Source organism: Panthera onca, chromosome D2 (genome assembly GCF_046562875.1).
Source record: "Panthera onca isolate mPanOnc1 chromosome D2, mPanOnc1 haplotype 2, whole genome shotgun sequence".
Taxonomy (NCBI): Eukaryota; Metazoa; Chordata; class Mammalia; order Carnivora; family Felidae; genus Panthera; species Panthera onca.
Window position 1 is genome coordinate 5,179,885 of NC_138349.1, and position 15,988 is coordinate 5,195,872.

Sequence of the window (15,988 nt, forward strand, 5' to 3'; positions counted from 1 at the left end):
TGCAACCCTAGAAACTGGGCAAAACTAGAAAAATTAGTTATGTGCTTAGCTCTTAAGAATAGCTCTTCACTTTGCATTCTTCCTGGACACAGGAAGGTCCAAGGCCCTCGTGTGGCTCCGTTTCCTGTGATACAAAAAGGGAGGCTGTCCGTGTGCCTCTCATGCTGACCCCGCTGCATGGGAGGTTCTGAGAGCACACTCTCCCCCAGGGAACTCGGGGAGACTGATTTGCTGGTGCCACGAGGGGGGCTCCTGTAAGTTGAATGCTTGTGGAGACTCACTACATGAGGAGGAGGCGAGCCTACCATTAGAGCCTCTGGTCAAAGAGGGAGCCACAGAGCAAGGCCACGAATCCCAACGCGGAGAATGTTCCACTCACTTGACTGCAAACTGAAGCTGAGCTTGGCCCTTGGCGTGACCGGAGGGGGTGTCGGCTGGGAGGATGGTGGTGACGGGGACACCGAGAAACGTCTTTCACTTCCGGTGACGTTGATCACCTGGCTCTTCGGTCTCTGGGGCCGCAGGGGACTTATCTACATTGGAGGAAAGAGCACAGTTAGGGTCTGCCATGGCTGAGTTGGGTCCCCCAGGACTCACAGGTCGAAGCCCTAACCCTCAGTACCTGTGACTGTAACCGCACCTGGAAATAGGGTCCTTTGCAGATGAAGTCACTAGGGTAGGGCCCTAACACAATGTGACTGGTGTCCTTATAAAAAGGGGGCATTTGGAAACGGATATACGTACATGGGAAGAACACCAGGGGAACATGGAGGCAGAGATCAGGGCGATGCTCTAGAAGCCAAGATATGACGAATACTGCTGCGGGGGGAGGGAGGCCTGGAACAGGGTAAGCGTGCATGTGGACTGGCGACTGTCCTGTCCCATGAGGCACGTTCTGATGACTCAGAAAACAGAAGGACGCTTTCCTAGTGTCAAGCAAATCACACCTGGAAGATCTTCCCTCCCGCCCCAGGCTCTGAGTCTCAGCTGAGGGTCAGGAGATTGTGGACGATGCAAAATCAAGTAGGAAGCCGAACGCAGCCCCACAGAGTGACCAGAGGAAGCCTCTGCAGATGCTTAGGAGGCAAGGTGCCGGGCAAAAGTCAAGGCTGTCCTAGCGGGTGCAGGGAACACTGTGTTGCCCCCCCGTGCTGCTTCCACTCCGGTAAACCTGCCTCTGACCTGTCCACCTGCTCTGCCCTGTGGCACTCGGCTGGTGCAGGCACGAGGAGGCTGGCACAGGAAACTGCGGGTGCCCGCGTGCACTCACAGACCTTGCTGACACCTGTCACCCAGAGGAGGAGGCCCCTTTGTGGAGAGACAGGCAGCTGGGCTGGACCAAGAACAGTAAGTCTGCCCCCAGTGAGAGGCCAGGACTCCTGTCCCTGGAGCTGCAGCAGCTGTGGTCATTCTGGGAGGCGTCAGAGGCCGACGGGGGTCAAGGTTCTGTGCTCTGACCCCGGTGCGTTCCTGTGGGTTTGCTGAGGCCACTGCGGGCCAGCTGTGGGGAGGCCCACTCTGGCTGAACCCAGACGGTCTTTGCCAGTGTCCCTGAAAGCAAACAGGGCCACGGCCGGGAGGGACAGAACCCGTATGGGATGTGAAGCGCCTGGCAAGACCTTCGACCGCTTCTCAAGCAACTTTGCTGTGAGCAGGTCTGCTATGTGGTGCAACGTCTCTCAGGCTTGGTTTTAACGGCTGAAAATGGAGCCTAAATATGCACAAATATATGAATGGCCACACAGAGCGTCTGGCACTAGCTGATTAGCTTATGCTAATTCCCCCACCCAGCTCTGATGTTTTGAGACTTGAGATCTCTATCCTGGGCTCAAGAGAAGGTGGCCTCGGCTAGTGCCAGCAAGGTCACGGGCACCCCAACTCTCTCGGGTGGTGGACAGAGAGCGTGGGGTGGCTCATCAGAGACCTCTCCATCCCGCTGCTGTAGGACCAGCACCTGGGAAGCAATACCAGCCTCTGGTCTGTCCCCCTCTGGGGGGGGTCTGACAGCCCTGGCCATGCTTATGCTGCAGTCAGAGCTGTATCTGAAGGCTTCAGAAAGGCATTCACCTTCTTGAAGGCCACACCGTGGCTCTCGAATCTGCCTTCTCCCTCTAGACAGCCAAGCAACATGTGACCGCTGCTCTGAGTGGCTCGCAGTCTGGGTGAAACGTACTCTCTGGGTTTAAGACATAAACAAGCCATGAAATATGTCCTATTAAATGGTGGTTCCCTGTGAGCCCTTTTGCCAGGCGACCCTTCAATCACAGCCAGGACAGGTGAGGGGCTCCTGCCCGGGGCAGGCACATTCCTGGCCTCCGTCCAGGTAAGTGCCCATCGTCTCCAGGGGGAGGCGGCCCTAGGCCTGACGTAACCTTTGAAGCTGACAGCCTGTGAGAGCCTCTTCTTCGCTTTCAGTCTACAAATAGCACTTTCTTTTTTTTTTTTTCAAATTTTTTTTTTTTTTGAAAAAAAAATTTTTTTTTTTGTTTTTTCATTTATTTTCTGAGAGCAGGAGGGGGCAGAGAGAGAGGGGAAGGAATCCCAAGCAGGCTCTGTGCTGTCAGCGCAGAGCCCGATGTGGGGCTTGAACTCACAAACTGAGATCGTGACCTGAGCTGAAATCAAGAGTTGGACGCCTGACCGACTGAGCCCGCCGGGCCCCCCCCAAAAGCACGTTCTGAATAAAGTTCACCCCAGAAGCTGCCGGTGCCCCATCTTTGCCCTCAGGCCTCCCACACGGCTGGGGGGTCCCGTGAGCAGCAGCCCCCAGGCCCGGCCCCGGAACTAGGACATGCTGCACGGGTATCCACTGCCTTCACACTGCCCAGGAACCGTGCAGCGAGCAGGGTGCCCTGGGATCCGTTTCTAACGTCAACTAGCCAGCACGTGTCCGGTTAAATTGCGGAGTCCTTCTGAAATGTGCCAACGATGTAAATGTGGGGCAGACACGGCAGGGAGACCAACACGGAACCCCGGGCTGTGTGCAGAACCCGGCAGGAGGGGCTTTGGCACTCTGGCTGAGCAGCTCATAACTCGGGGCAGTACCTGGGGCTTAGAGACTTCTGGTCAGGAAGGGGCAAGGGGAAGGCGTTAGCCGACAGGGAGCACCGTTCTCAGACGAAAAAAGCATCCCTGTTCGTCTTCTGAGACGTCAGGATGCATATTGGATGCAAGGACCACACTGCTGCACGGAGCCCAGCACCACCGGCTGCCGACCCGGGCACCCCCCCGGGGAGAAGAGACCTCCGATCTGAGCCTCTGGATGCCCTACAGCACTGGGTCATACAAGGAGAGGGTCGAGGGTAGACCCCAGATTTTCAGGGGACTATTTAATAGAAAATTCAATGAAATCCAACCGACAGCTCCATCGGCTAAATGCGGAGCAAAGGGAGGTCCCAGAAGCTAAGGCAGAGCGGGGAAAGTTCCCCGGCCCTGAGAAATTACCGTCTCGGAAAGGATCACAGCCTCAGACTGCTGCAGGGAGACGTCGGTGGGTTTAAATTCTTTATCAAATAGCTCCTGATGTTTGCTATTCCTTTTTTCCTTCTTCTTGTCCTTCTTTTCCTTATCTGGGTCGTCCTTGTCCAGCTTGTCCTGGGACCTGGAGTGCATTTTCTTTGGCAAGAGAGGCTCCAGGGCAAACCTAAAGGACATGGTTCTGTAAATCACTCGTGGCTTAATAGGAGGACAATTGCCTCTCACCCTGCAGATAAATGTCAACCCGTTCACAAGGAGTCTCCGTGCCGACCGACCGGGAACTGGCACACCTTACAGGAAAGGAATGATTTAAAAAGAGAGGCCAAGGGGGACTTAAGATACATATTAACCAGCTGCACCAGAGAGAGCCTGTGTTTGCCATCCGAAAAGAACAAACTGGAAAAAAAGAGCACACTCATCCGAGGATGGGGGAGATGTGAAGTCTGAGCGGACGTGTCATGGAGATAGTGAGACGTTACTGTAGATGGAGAAGAGGGTATTTGGGGTGTGTTCCAGAAGGGGAGCCCTTACCTTGTAGAGATTCGTACTGAAACACTCATAAATGCAATGGGGAGAAATAGACAGATTCTACCGCAAAGAAATTTCCGGTATCTTGATTCTGACCGAGTTCCTACGGCCAGCTCAAGGTTACGGATATGCTGGTGCTTCAATTTGAAAGTCTTTTGGATGAGTCAGTGGGAAGCAAGCCGATTTCGGCTCATAGGGACATGGAGGAGAAGCCCTTAGTTTCTCAGCTGACCACTGAGCTAGAAGACCCAGGGTTTTGGCTTTGTCACCTCCTGGGGAGTCTCGACATCCCCTGACTGCTGTGGGCTGGATGCCCCCAGTCTCAAGACACAAAGAAGACACCACCACCCTTGTGCCTACAACACCAACGGGTTGGTATAAATGCACATTCGTTAGAGGTGAGTCTACTGAGTACATTGATCTTGGACTAGCTTCCGTGCACACACATCCATGTGCAATTGTGGTTTGCTATTTTAGCACAAGACTGAGGGGTGGGAGGGGTCCACCCTGTCTCTGTCCTAGTAAGTCATATCGGGAGAGAGAAGAACCGGGTCTAGTTCTAAGGTCGGAGTTTCATTCTCTGCAGCAGGAAGGAGTTCGGACGGACAGCCAACATGGATGAAGGCATGAAAATGTCTTAAAAACTCTGTAAAATTCGGGGCGCCCGGGTGGCTCAGTCGGTTGAGCGTCCGACTTCAGCTCAGGTCACGATCTCGCGGTCCGCGAGTTCGAGCCCCGCGTCGGGCTCTGGGCTGATGGCCCGGAGCCTGGAGCCTGCTTCCGATTCTGTGTCTCCCTCTCTCTCTGCCCCCCCCCCCCCCATTCATGCTCTGTCTCTCTTTGTCTCAAAAATAAATAAATGTTAAAAAAAAATTAAAAGAAAAAACAACTCTGTAAAATTCTAGTTATAAAATAAATAAGGCACAGGAATAAAAAATACACCACAGGGGATATAGTCAAGAAAAACAAAATAATCCTCATGATTTTATTCTAGGTTTTGCATAACTTGAGACAATTAATGTAGGGAAGAAAAGAAAACAAAATAAAAAGACCAGTGGATATCTTTCAGCTCAGGGGGAAGAACCTGTATACATCTAGGAGAACCTAAAGAAAGACAGGTTACATTTAAAATTTTTCACACACTATGTGGGGCACCTGGATGGCTCAGTCGGTTAAGTGTCTGACTTTGGCTCAGGTCATGATCTTGCGGTTCGTGGGTTCAAGCCCTGCATCGGGCTGTGTGCTGACAGCTCAGAGCCTGGAGCCCGCTTCGGATTCTGTGTCTCCCTCTCTCTCTGCCCCTGCCCTGCTCATGCTCTGTCTCTCTCTGTCTCAAAAAAACCCACAAAAAACAGAAAACAAAAAAACCCCAAAACACAAATCGCCAAACATTAAAAAAATTTTTTTCTCACAGTCTGAGAACCTGCTGACCAGATGAAGTTTATTCTGCAGGTAACCTGTGCCATGTGGGACCAAAGCCTCATTTTCTCCACATTAATTACAGAGAGAAGGGTGGTAACCCTAGAATGAACAAAAATCTGGACTCTAATAGAGGCGCCTTCTAATTCAAGGTTAAACAATGCCTCCTGGGAGGGGGTGTGTAGTCATGTGTGTGATACGCCACGCCTCTGTCTGAAACCTCCACATCCATTTCTGCCCGCACCCCCACGTTCCTGGAAATGTAAAGACTTTTTCATAACTGGCTTGGGGATTTGCGTGGGGAAAGCTGAATTCCATTTCTTTAGCAATCTTTCTCTAAGTGACAAGAACACCTGCTTTAAACACCTCTAAATTGAGAATTTCCATATGGATTTGGCCTTTTATCAGCAGACACTGATAAAAATTACCGGTAAGGAAAAAACTGTGGGTTTAGTCTTCGGTCTTCCATTGGGCACACGGGTCACGGGCAACAAAGGGCACTTGGATTTGAGCTGTCCCTTGGGGTGCTCGGGGAGTGTGTGTCTGCGTGAGGCGGGGGCCAGGAGCCCGGGGGTTTGGGAAGGCGATGGATGGAAAACCAAATGGGGTTGCAGACACACAACTGTACAAAGCCAACTGTAAAATAATTAGCAGCTGTTCTCCGATGTTTAAATTGCACGAGACATTGCTTCTTTTTATTTAATAAGAACGAACTTTACATGTTTGCTACTCAAAAACACAGAAAAATTATTGATATTAAAAAAATTTTCTTTTGAGTTTTATTTATTTTTGAGAGAGAGAGAGAGAGAGAGAGAGTGCACAGGGGAGGGGCAGAGAGAGACACACACACACACACACACACAAAATCCCAACCAGGCTCCAGGCTCCGAGCTGTCAGCACAGAGCCCAACACGGGGCTCAAATCCACACACCGTGAGTTCGTAACCTGAGCCAAAGTCAGACGCTTAACCGACTGAGCCACCCAGGCGCCCCAAAAGTTATTGATATTTTTTAACGCTCAAAGTTAATGCAAGAAACACAGTGAGAGCTCAACCAGTATTGACTAGCCTATTACGTTCTTGTCTCCCTTTTAGTCACTTGGTGCTGTTGGGCGCTCAGTGGCAAGAATGAGGCCTCCAGAGAAGTCTTGTAGAAAGAAGGTGGCCCTACCAAGTCCTCAAGTAAGCTGACTGTGTGTGACAGTCCTGCACTGGCGTTGACACCACAGGAGTGAGCAGGAGACGAAAAGCACAAGCACACAGCCAGCAAGGAAAGTCCTGCCTTCCTTCCAGAATCTCCAGAACTGAACGAACCCTCGCTGGAGGTTTTCAAAGATGATGGAAACCTGTCCCAAAGAATTTTTTTTTTTCTAAAAAACTCACAAGACCCTGAAAGTCATGTTGGGCACTACAGTTGAAATGTCTTGGGGGGGGGGGTGGGTTTCAGCTTCAAAGACAGTTTTGATTTAAAAAACATCCCCATCTGTGATAAAACAAACCCAGGGCGCTGGTAGCTCCTCCCAAGACCCTCCAAGCCCCCTCCCTGCTGCTGAGCCCGACTCACCCATCGGAGCCTGGTCTGGAAGGGGTGCTGTCTGAGGACAGGGAAGACACGGAAGCTACCGACAGAGGCCGGGACGAAGAAGGCATCGTGAAGGATCGGACCATGGACCGGGGACGGCTACCCCTTCTGTCATCCAGACTTGAGGGCTGAGAGAGAGAGGGAGAGGGAGAATTAGAGAGACAGAGAGAGAGAGGCTTGTTTAATGCTCCTGTGTCAACAGATGTCAGGCCTGGCATGGCCAGACTCTTGGGACCATGTGATCTTAGCAGCCTGGATTCTAGACCCAAACTGTCCACACTTCCATGAACAGTGTGTATTCCCATTCAGAGTTAAAGACGAAAATGATGAGCATCTCAGGGTTTTTTTGAAACATTACCTGATAGTGTGAAAAATATCACAACCTTCCTGTTTTTAAGAACTTTAAATGCAGTTTCCTTTACCAAGACTACAATGCACCCACCCGTTTCGAAGCCAGAGTGGAACGTAAGGACCAGAAAGCTTACAGAGTAGCATCCAGAATGTCGTTAAAGGAATTGCAAGCCCATCAGATGAACTCTGCGTATCTCTGCGTGTTGACAAACCACGCGGGTCACCCGCATACACGGATGTGTAATGACTGAATTTCTCTAGGATAAAGTACGATTCTCCTGCTGCTTGACTAAAGATGGGCTCGTTCCCTGCAGCGGCTGGGACAGCGGGTTAGAGGAAGCTGAGGCCAGAACTGCTCACACTCTTGCTCTTGGCCCCGTAGGGGCCCAGACAGACATGCATTCTGGAGAAAAATGGTCTCTGGATGGAGTTTTCCTCTTCTTTCTGAAATACGACCTCTGCTGCCGAAACAGGGGTCACTCATACCTAGCACGCATCAATACCTCATTACCTAGAAAATGCTAATGACCTTCACCCCAAGGCCAGATGCAGCAGAAGCTCCTCCCTTTACCCTGAGGATCTGGGGACCTCCTCTCCGTGTGGCTTCCACCCCCCCCCCACCACCTCCCAGCCCCACACCACCGAAACTGGCCCTCAGTCAATCACCTGTAGAAGACGGGACCACTGCTGCTTACCTACTGAACAACACTACTTTCATGCCTGAGAAGTGGGCCTGTTTCTTAAACGGGTGTTTGGCACATGCAATCCTACTTGATCTGTGTGTTATCTCTCTGGCCGTAAAAGGTTCACAATCACAGAGGGACAGTTTCATGCAGGAGTTGGTAAACTTGCTGGGAACGGCCAAGGAATAGGAATTTTAGGCTTGCGGGACGTAGGGTCTCTGTCTGCAGTGCTCAGCTCTGCCACCGTCGTGGGCAGACAGCCACAGACAGTACAGGAGCGAGTGGGCATGGACGTGTTCCAATAAATCTTGATTTACAAAGAGGTCAGTGGGCCACATGTTGGCAACCGCTGGCTCAAAGCCAAACGCCGCTGGAATCTGCCTGCACAGACGGTGGGTCTTGGGTTCCCCACCGACGACGGCGCCGTGGAATGTCTTCGGGGAGACGTCCATTATCATTAATTGGCCTTTATGAAGAAACTAGAAAGGAAACTGTTTCTTACAAATTAGCCCAAATTGCGGAGATGTTACCTATAGGAAACCTAGTAACTCAAAGTCTACAGGATGCACGTCTCAGCCTTTCTGAAACACACTTAGACGGCCGCCCTGGTTTTCTGATCTGATGCGTGGCGCTCATCCTCTTGGCTCTTGGCTGGGCGCCGGGACTGCTCTGTGTCCCACTGTTCCTGACCCTCTCAAGGAAGAGTCCTGTCTGCTGCTCTAGGCCCACCCTGATCGCCCCACCCATCCGCCGCCCTTCACCCCATCCTCTGCCCACTCGGCCACTGCCCTTCTCTCTGACATCTCCTGCAATGTTTGTTTTTTTAGTTTATTTATTTTGAGAGAGAGAGAGAGAGAGAGAGAGAGTCCCAAGCAGGCTCTGCACTGTCGGCTCAGTCCGACGCGAGGCTTGAACTCAGGAACCATGAGATCATGACCTGAGCGGAAATCATGAGTTGGGACGCTTAACCGACCGAGCCACCCAGGTGCCCCGACCTTCTTCATGCTCTGAATGGGACCTACGGGCAGCCTCTGCCTCACACAACCCACACCGTCCCTCGGTATTTCTCCCACAGCAGCAGCGTCTGTGGACGGCTCGGAGGTGGGAGCCTGAACACCCGCCCACCAACCCTGCAGGGGCTGCCTTCCCACCTCTCCCCTGCAACAGCTTCCACCTGCCCCTTCTGGACCCGGGGAAGGAGAGGAGCAGAAGGGCAGAGAACCGGCTGCATCAGGCTCCCGTGACGAACGTGCTCGGGAGACACTGCCATCACCTACTAGACATAGGGACACGCAGAGTTCCAGGAAATGCAGCCGGACATTGCACGGAGAAGAAATGTGACCTGTCCGACATCGGGTGCCCCACTCCTGGCGCGACGGTTTTCGTTTCTCTGGCGAAATGATCTTTGTAGCAATGCAAGCAATGCGAGTGTGAGGTGTGCAGGTGCAGGAGGGGCCGGTCAGGGACCAGGGGGCGGAGATGCCAGCCAGGACACCAGGACGTCACTCCAGCTCTTGGGAAGGCCCGGAAGACCCCTGAACATCCCATCCCACAAAGGGCTGGTGATGTCCCTCAAGACGCAACCTTGAATCCTGGGCGGATGTGCGAGTATGGCCAGAAAGTAAAGGGAACGGGGGTGACGGGGGCAGGCTCTGGTCAGGGAGGGACAGAGGCCACTGCGGGGTCCCACCCTTGCAGGGCACACACTGGGTGTGGCCACAGGACCCACCGGGCCATTTGCCTCACCACTCCTTCCTGACTGAGCAGAGCCTCTAGAAATGGAAGAATCCAGACTTTTCCTTTTGCATCTGAAGCACTTAGAGTTTCTCCCAGCTGTGACAGGTGCAGCTCCAGCCCCAGGACACCCCAAGCGAACTGACGTCCCCGTGTCCCCGCATCAGGGCTGTGGGGGTGGGGAGGGCGCAGTGAGAATGCGGCCAGAATTTTGGCTCTGGCGCCCACCAGACCTCGCGTGGAATACGGAGCCCGTCTGAGCTCGGCTTTCTCCAGAGGAGCCGCAGGGAATAATCACCCCACCTGGAGAGGCCAGGTGAAGCCCACAGGCCTCTGGCACACTCTGGTGGCAGCTCCCATTGTCCTTGCTGTTGTCATTACCACAGCCTGAAGCAAAAGCTCGTTTTGGCTCTCTTACCCGAGGCCGGCCCTGCCCTGCCCAAAGGCTCGGACACGGTCTTGCATTGTCTTCCAGCTGAGTCCAAGTGCCTGCCCTTGACCCACCACAGGCGCCTGCTGCCCATGGATTCTGGGGGGCGGGGGGGGGGGGTGTGGCGACAAGTGTTTCACCGGGTAGGGTGAGAAGCAGGTGCGTTTCCTACTTTTCGGGAAATATCCAGAGGGTGACACGCTGGCCCCTCAGAAGGGCTGCGTGGGGAGGTGGGCAGGGCGAGTGAGGAGAGTTCGTGCATGCTGTTAGGAGGTGACCCCACCCTTCAGAGGCTGCAGGGCGGGGCGGTGCTGGGGGACAGACGGAAGGACCCTCGGTCAGCTCTGCGTCTCCCACGGAAGCTGGGAGCCAGGACTGCTCTTGTGAGCCTTGCAAGCCAAGTTCTCTCCCTGGTGAAACACCCCACTGAACTCCCGCAGACAGAACCGGAGAAGCTGAACTATCATCTCAGCCTCCCGAGGAGCCTCTGAGGAACCCCAGGGTTCCACGGATCCTGGTAAGATGACCATTGGAGGGAAGGCCCGGAGAGGAGAAATCCTGGAGGCCGGAGGCAGGAGGGGCCTCCGGGAACAGCAGAAGTGAGAACGTGAGGCACAGGGGAGGCCGGGGACAAGCGGCGCGGGGCCTGGAGGAGGCCTGGTGGGCTCTCCCTGGTGCGGGGTGAGGGCGTGAGTCAGCCGAGGGGGTGGGGGGAGGAAGTCTGTGTGCTTTCCGTGTGCACGTCCGGCCGGGGGCTGCCAGGGGGACCGGGGAGGAGTCGGTGGCAAGCAGTCTCGGGGGGAGGTGGGGGGTAAAGGGATGGTGGAGACAAGGGTGGAGAAAGCGGGGACCCAGGTGTGGTTCCCTCGCTCCTCAGCTTCAAGGAAGAGGGACAGGAATTGTGTGACAAATGCAGAAATCCTTTCCACGAGCTTGAAGGCAGACAAAAGCTAAGGAGCCCTTGAAGCAGACACAGGGGCTGGGGCTGAATACGGCAGGCACTTGTGGTCCCTTCTTCGGGGACCCCGGGGTCTGCACCCCTCACTCCCTAAGCATCCGGAGAAGCCGGGCTGTGAGCCTTTGTGCGGGGAGCGGTGGCTCCTTGGAGCCCCAGCACCGGCCAGGGGAAGGCCAGGGTGGAGTGAGCCCAGGGGCCTGGCAGAGCCGCCTGTGGATTAAGAAGTCAGAGAGTGTCCAAGTCTTCTGTTTCTGTCTTTGGCTTCGGCTGGGTCCGAAAAATTGACAAAATGGTTTATGTCTTTTCTATGGGGTTTTTATTTTTAAATCCTTTTTTTTTTTTTTTTAATGGGATGATACTACATTGCTTCTCAAAGTATTCTGAGATGCTTGCAAGTTTTCAGAGCAGATAAGGCAGGAAAGACTCACACCAGACTGCTTTTTATTGTCACATTTCTCAGAGAATGACAAGGACATCTGCCTGTCTCTCTGCTCAAGGGAGGGCTGACCGCAGATCCTGTGTCTGGGGTCCCAGGATGGACTCAGGGAGGCAGCTCCGGGAAACAAAGCACCCAAGGGGAGAAAATGCACCCTTCATTCGATTCCCGGATCGCCCTCCCAGTAAGCCTGTCTGGCCCCTAGCTGGGCTGGGTTCGGGGGCTGCCCTGGCAGCCCCCTACAGAGAGGTGGTCCGCTTGATGGGCACGATGCCGTCTCAGGATGTGGTGGATGGAAATCGCTAATCTCCAGCCGAGGACGGCTGCGGCTCCCTGAGTAGGGGGACACCCCCCTGCCTCTGCCCACCACCACCCACGCAATAGCCCCACCTCCTGCCCCTGCTTCCCCTCTCCCCTGTGCCCAGCAGCAAGCATGCGCGGAAGAAATGAATCCCAGCAGAGACAGGAGTATGAAGGGTGCTTGGTGAGCCCGACAGGTTTCTGTCATTTTGAAATAGAAATTACATGAGTGATAAAAGAGGAAGCTTTTCACTTAGTACGAAAACCTGGAGATCTCACAAGTGTGTATTTCTTAGAAGGACTTAAAAGTGGTGTAAAACTTTGGAAGAGACGGGCGACGATGCCCTCTGAAATTCTTGCCACCTGACCGTACTGAGCCGCAGCCCCCGAGCGATCACGCAGCACTCCAGGGTTCTGACCGGCGCGAAGGGTCGTCCGGTGCAGCCGGCAGGGGGCACCCTGGTTCCCAAGCCTGTGCACCTGTGGCAGCTCCCGCTGGGCTGGCAGCTCCAGATCCCCGCAGGCTGAGTTTTCAGACCAGAGCCCAGAGGCTGTGTTCTCCTGGCTTTGTCAGGCTCAGACCCTGCTGGGCGCAGGGCAAAGATGCCACGGGGAACTGGTGCCCAGCCACGGCAGGCGAGGGCGGTCAGGGCGGGAGAGCACGCGGGGTAGTCGTAGCCAGATCGGCTCCTTTCTGGGGCCTCTCGGTCTCTTCCCTGCCTCCGACCACATGAGCCAGAGAAAGAAACGCTCTGCCGTGTCAATTACAGAGTTGCGCCTAAAAGCGCAGACTTGGAGGTAGATGGACGGGGTTCCAACTCCATCGGCGGCCGGAGTGGCCACGGCCAGGGTATGACCTTGTGTCCCCATTTCCCCATTTGTAAAACGGGGATGGCCGCGGTGCCTCCCTCATAGTGTTAAGTGGATGAAGCAAGTTCATATTTGCAAAACACTTGGAAAGCTCCCTGGCATATGGTTCGCACTAAATTAGTGTTTGCTAAGTGAGATGAATCTGTGAAGAAAAGAAGGGAGTTCAACAGAAAGAGCAACAGAGAGCTGGAGGGAACAGCAGACAGACGGAATCGGGCCAAACGAGAATCCAGAATGGGCCCTGCATTGGACGCCTGGTTCTTCAGGGACTGGCGGGCAGTGCTGTGCGATGTGAGAAGCCTTTCGTTGGCAGGAAAGTGGAAGCCGTGTGTGCCCTGCCCTCCCTCATGCCACAGGCTTGGGATCCTAGACTGCAAGCCTCGCCGCCTCTTTTGTCCCGCTGCTGCTTACCTCTGAACGTTGGGAAAGGGGGCCCGGGGTCATCTGCTGTGCCCGGCGTCTCCAGAGTCCACGAGCAGTCAAGGTCAGGACCCACCAAGGCTCCCAGAGGCCGTGAGGATACAACCTCACACGACATTGTGGCGCTGGGCCTCGCCCCCGTGTTGCTAAGGCATGGCTCCCAGACGGCATCTCAAGCCCGCCACTTACACTGTGGCCTGTAAACACTGTGCCACTATTACCAGGGCTTCTCCTGTCAGATATTTTGCCTCATTACATATTGCAGGGCAATCTTTTATCATGAGCTTGATCCCAGCCCCCACTCAGAAACCTTCCACAAACTCTTAGCAAAAGCCCAACTGTGCCCCCTCATCCAGAGCAAAGCCTCCCGCCCCAGATCCGTGTCCCAGGCTCTTGGAGGCTGGGCACCTTTCCAGCTTCTCCTGTGAGTTCTCTTCTGCCCCAGGCACGGCTATGTCTACACTGGCCTCTGGCGTGCCATTCGAGTTCTGGCCGCCCAGCCTTTGCCGGGTGAGTGAGCCCTTTCTCCCCACCTCCTTCCCTGTCTCCAGCTTAACCTTTCCTGGCCTAGACCAATGCCCACTCCTTTAAGAGGTGAAGTCCTTGCTAACAATTTCAGATCTCACTAACCCACAGCAACTCGCTTCAAAGACTCTGACTTTGGACTGGGTATAGGCTCCACCTCCGCCTTCGGACATCAAGAGTGCTGTTGCCCCATGTGTTGCTTAACCCTCCGCGGGTGATGTACGGCTGTAGGTGAGGCCTCTGTGAGGTTTTCTGTTGTCCCACCACTTTAAGGGGAGGTCATGTTCACAGCAGGTGAGCAGGGTATTTGGTGATCAAGCAAATTCATGAACGCTTACGCACACTCACATTTCCAATCATTGAAAAGAGTCTGCCGGTTTCCTGGCAGATGGACTTACGAGGGGCCGAGGTCTTTTAAATCCCAAGCAGGCGCCAAATGTACATCTTACTCACTCTGCCCATGGCCTGTCACCGTAGGACAATATGACGCAAAGACATCCGTTCTGCAAGGCTACCCGCTTACCATGGTTCGGACGCCATATTGCTTTTCCACTTTTTCTTTCAGCTGTTTGAAACAGGCTTCCATTCTCTCGTGAAATGGCCGCAGTGCTTCTGTGACTTTGTCTCCGTGAATCCTGATCCCTTCAGCCAAAAATGGAATCTGAAAAACACAGCAGTCAGCCCTACTTATTTCCTGGTCAGTCGTCTCGAGAGAGGAGCACACACCAGGCAGAAAGTGGCACTGTGTGCAAAATGCAACTGTTCTGTTTCCAAATCAAACCGTGCATCAAAGTCATCAGCAGGCACATTACCCCCAAAGACCAAAATGTTCAAATTAGAATCCTTTGTGTTTTAAATTGGACACGTTTAGTGCAGTGTGCTCAGCACACGATGGCCACTCAGTGTCTTTGCCTGACTTGACTCCCTTCGGTGGACCAATCCCAGAACAGACTCATCTGTGCTTTTCACGTGAATTTGGGGAGAACTGCATTTTGAATTTGTTTTGCCGTAATTTGACCTATTAGCAAAGGGTCATGTCACGGTGCAGAGATTTTTTAGCCCAGAAGATAGCCTGTATAGGCGATTGAGAACCCTATTCGAAAATGTAAAAATCTAATTATATGTGATCTATAGTCCTGAAGGATCTTCTTATTTGGAGAGGAAAACCGAATTTATTCTTCCTTAAAACTAAAAATAATCACTTCTCTGCCAACATTGCTGTCACAAAATATCCATGCCAACACTTCACTGCCAAGTGCGGGGATGTAGCTGACCTTTAAAAGCGTCGCAGGGAGACATTTTCATTCCCCAGCCCCAGAGACCCCCCCAGAATCACTGGTGTTGAGGGGTGGGGGTCTAGGGAGGGCTTGCTTTCCCCAGCTTCTGCTTCCCCTCCGGAGGCTCGGACTGGGAGTTAGACATTCTTCAATGCAATCAAGCTAAGAGGCTTCCTCTTAATAACTTATAATTAAATCAAAATACTGATTAAAAACAGATTTTCCTAATATGACAGAACACCAACCTAAATGAGCAGATTTATTAGTAAGAACGATAATAAGCACACAATTGAATTTCATGCGAACAAATTCAAGAAATCTTATCAAGATGAATCAATGCATGAAATGTATTTGGTTGCCATTTATAGCACACAGCGGTTGCCTCTTGTGGTCTCCAGGGAAAGACGGAAGGAGTGCTCCTACGGTACAACCCACCCAGCAACCCACGCAGCCTGCCCTTGGGCTGCATGGGCACAAAGCTGGTTTTGCCAACAGTTGGGTCTACACCCAAGGTGCACGTTAGGTATCCCTTTCTGACCAGTTACCGCCAAAAGGACAGTGTGCAGGTGAGACTTCACAGTGGATGAGATGATTTAATATTCCATATGAATTACTCTTGCAGATGGCAGCTTCCCCAGAGCTCGCCACGGTGTGTTCAGGTGCGTCAGTAGAAAATGCTCGCATTAATCTTTCTGCTTTCCGAGTCCTGCCGTGGGGCATAGTAGCAAAGGCGGACTGGGGACAGCTTTTGGTGGGATGGTAAATGTGTCATATCCATCTGGGTGCGACAGCAAGCATGGGGTGCTGTCTTGAGCTTAAAGCACAGCCGCTGGAGACACGGCAAGCATTCTTCTGTAGAATGGACCTTTTTCAAATATACAAAATGTGGTCTAATTGTTTCTGCAATTTTTGTTGGTTTGCTTAAGAGCCTTAATTGGCCAGTTTCTTGGACATCAAAGAAGCTACTTGCTGGACTGACGTTAAGTCCATTTGGTCTAG

At 53.1% G+C, this 15,988-nt stretch overlaps 1 protein-coding gene across 2 annotated transcripts in view; it reads right to left on the reverse strand.

The window, feature by feature from the left end:
- Positions 1 to 15,988, reverse strand: part of DOCK1 (dedicator of cytokinesis 1) — a 525,518-nt gene that overhangs the window by 7,888 nt on the left and 501,642 nt on the right. For both annotated transcript variants that reach the window (XM_078434961.2, XM_078434960.2), the window contains exons 47-50: positions 14,236 to 14,373; positions 6,988 to 7,133; positions 3,445 to 3,643; positions 380 to 533 (exon numbers count right to left, since the gene is read on the reverse strand). In XM_078434961.2, coding sequence (XP_078291087.2) covers positions 380 to 533; positions 3,445 to 3,643; positions 6,988 to 7,133; positions 14,236 to 14,373 — 637 coding nt within the window. The remainder of the gene's footprint in view (positions 1 to 379; positions 534 to 3,444; positions 3,644 to 6,987; positions 7,134 to 14,235; positions 14,374 to 15,988) is intronic.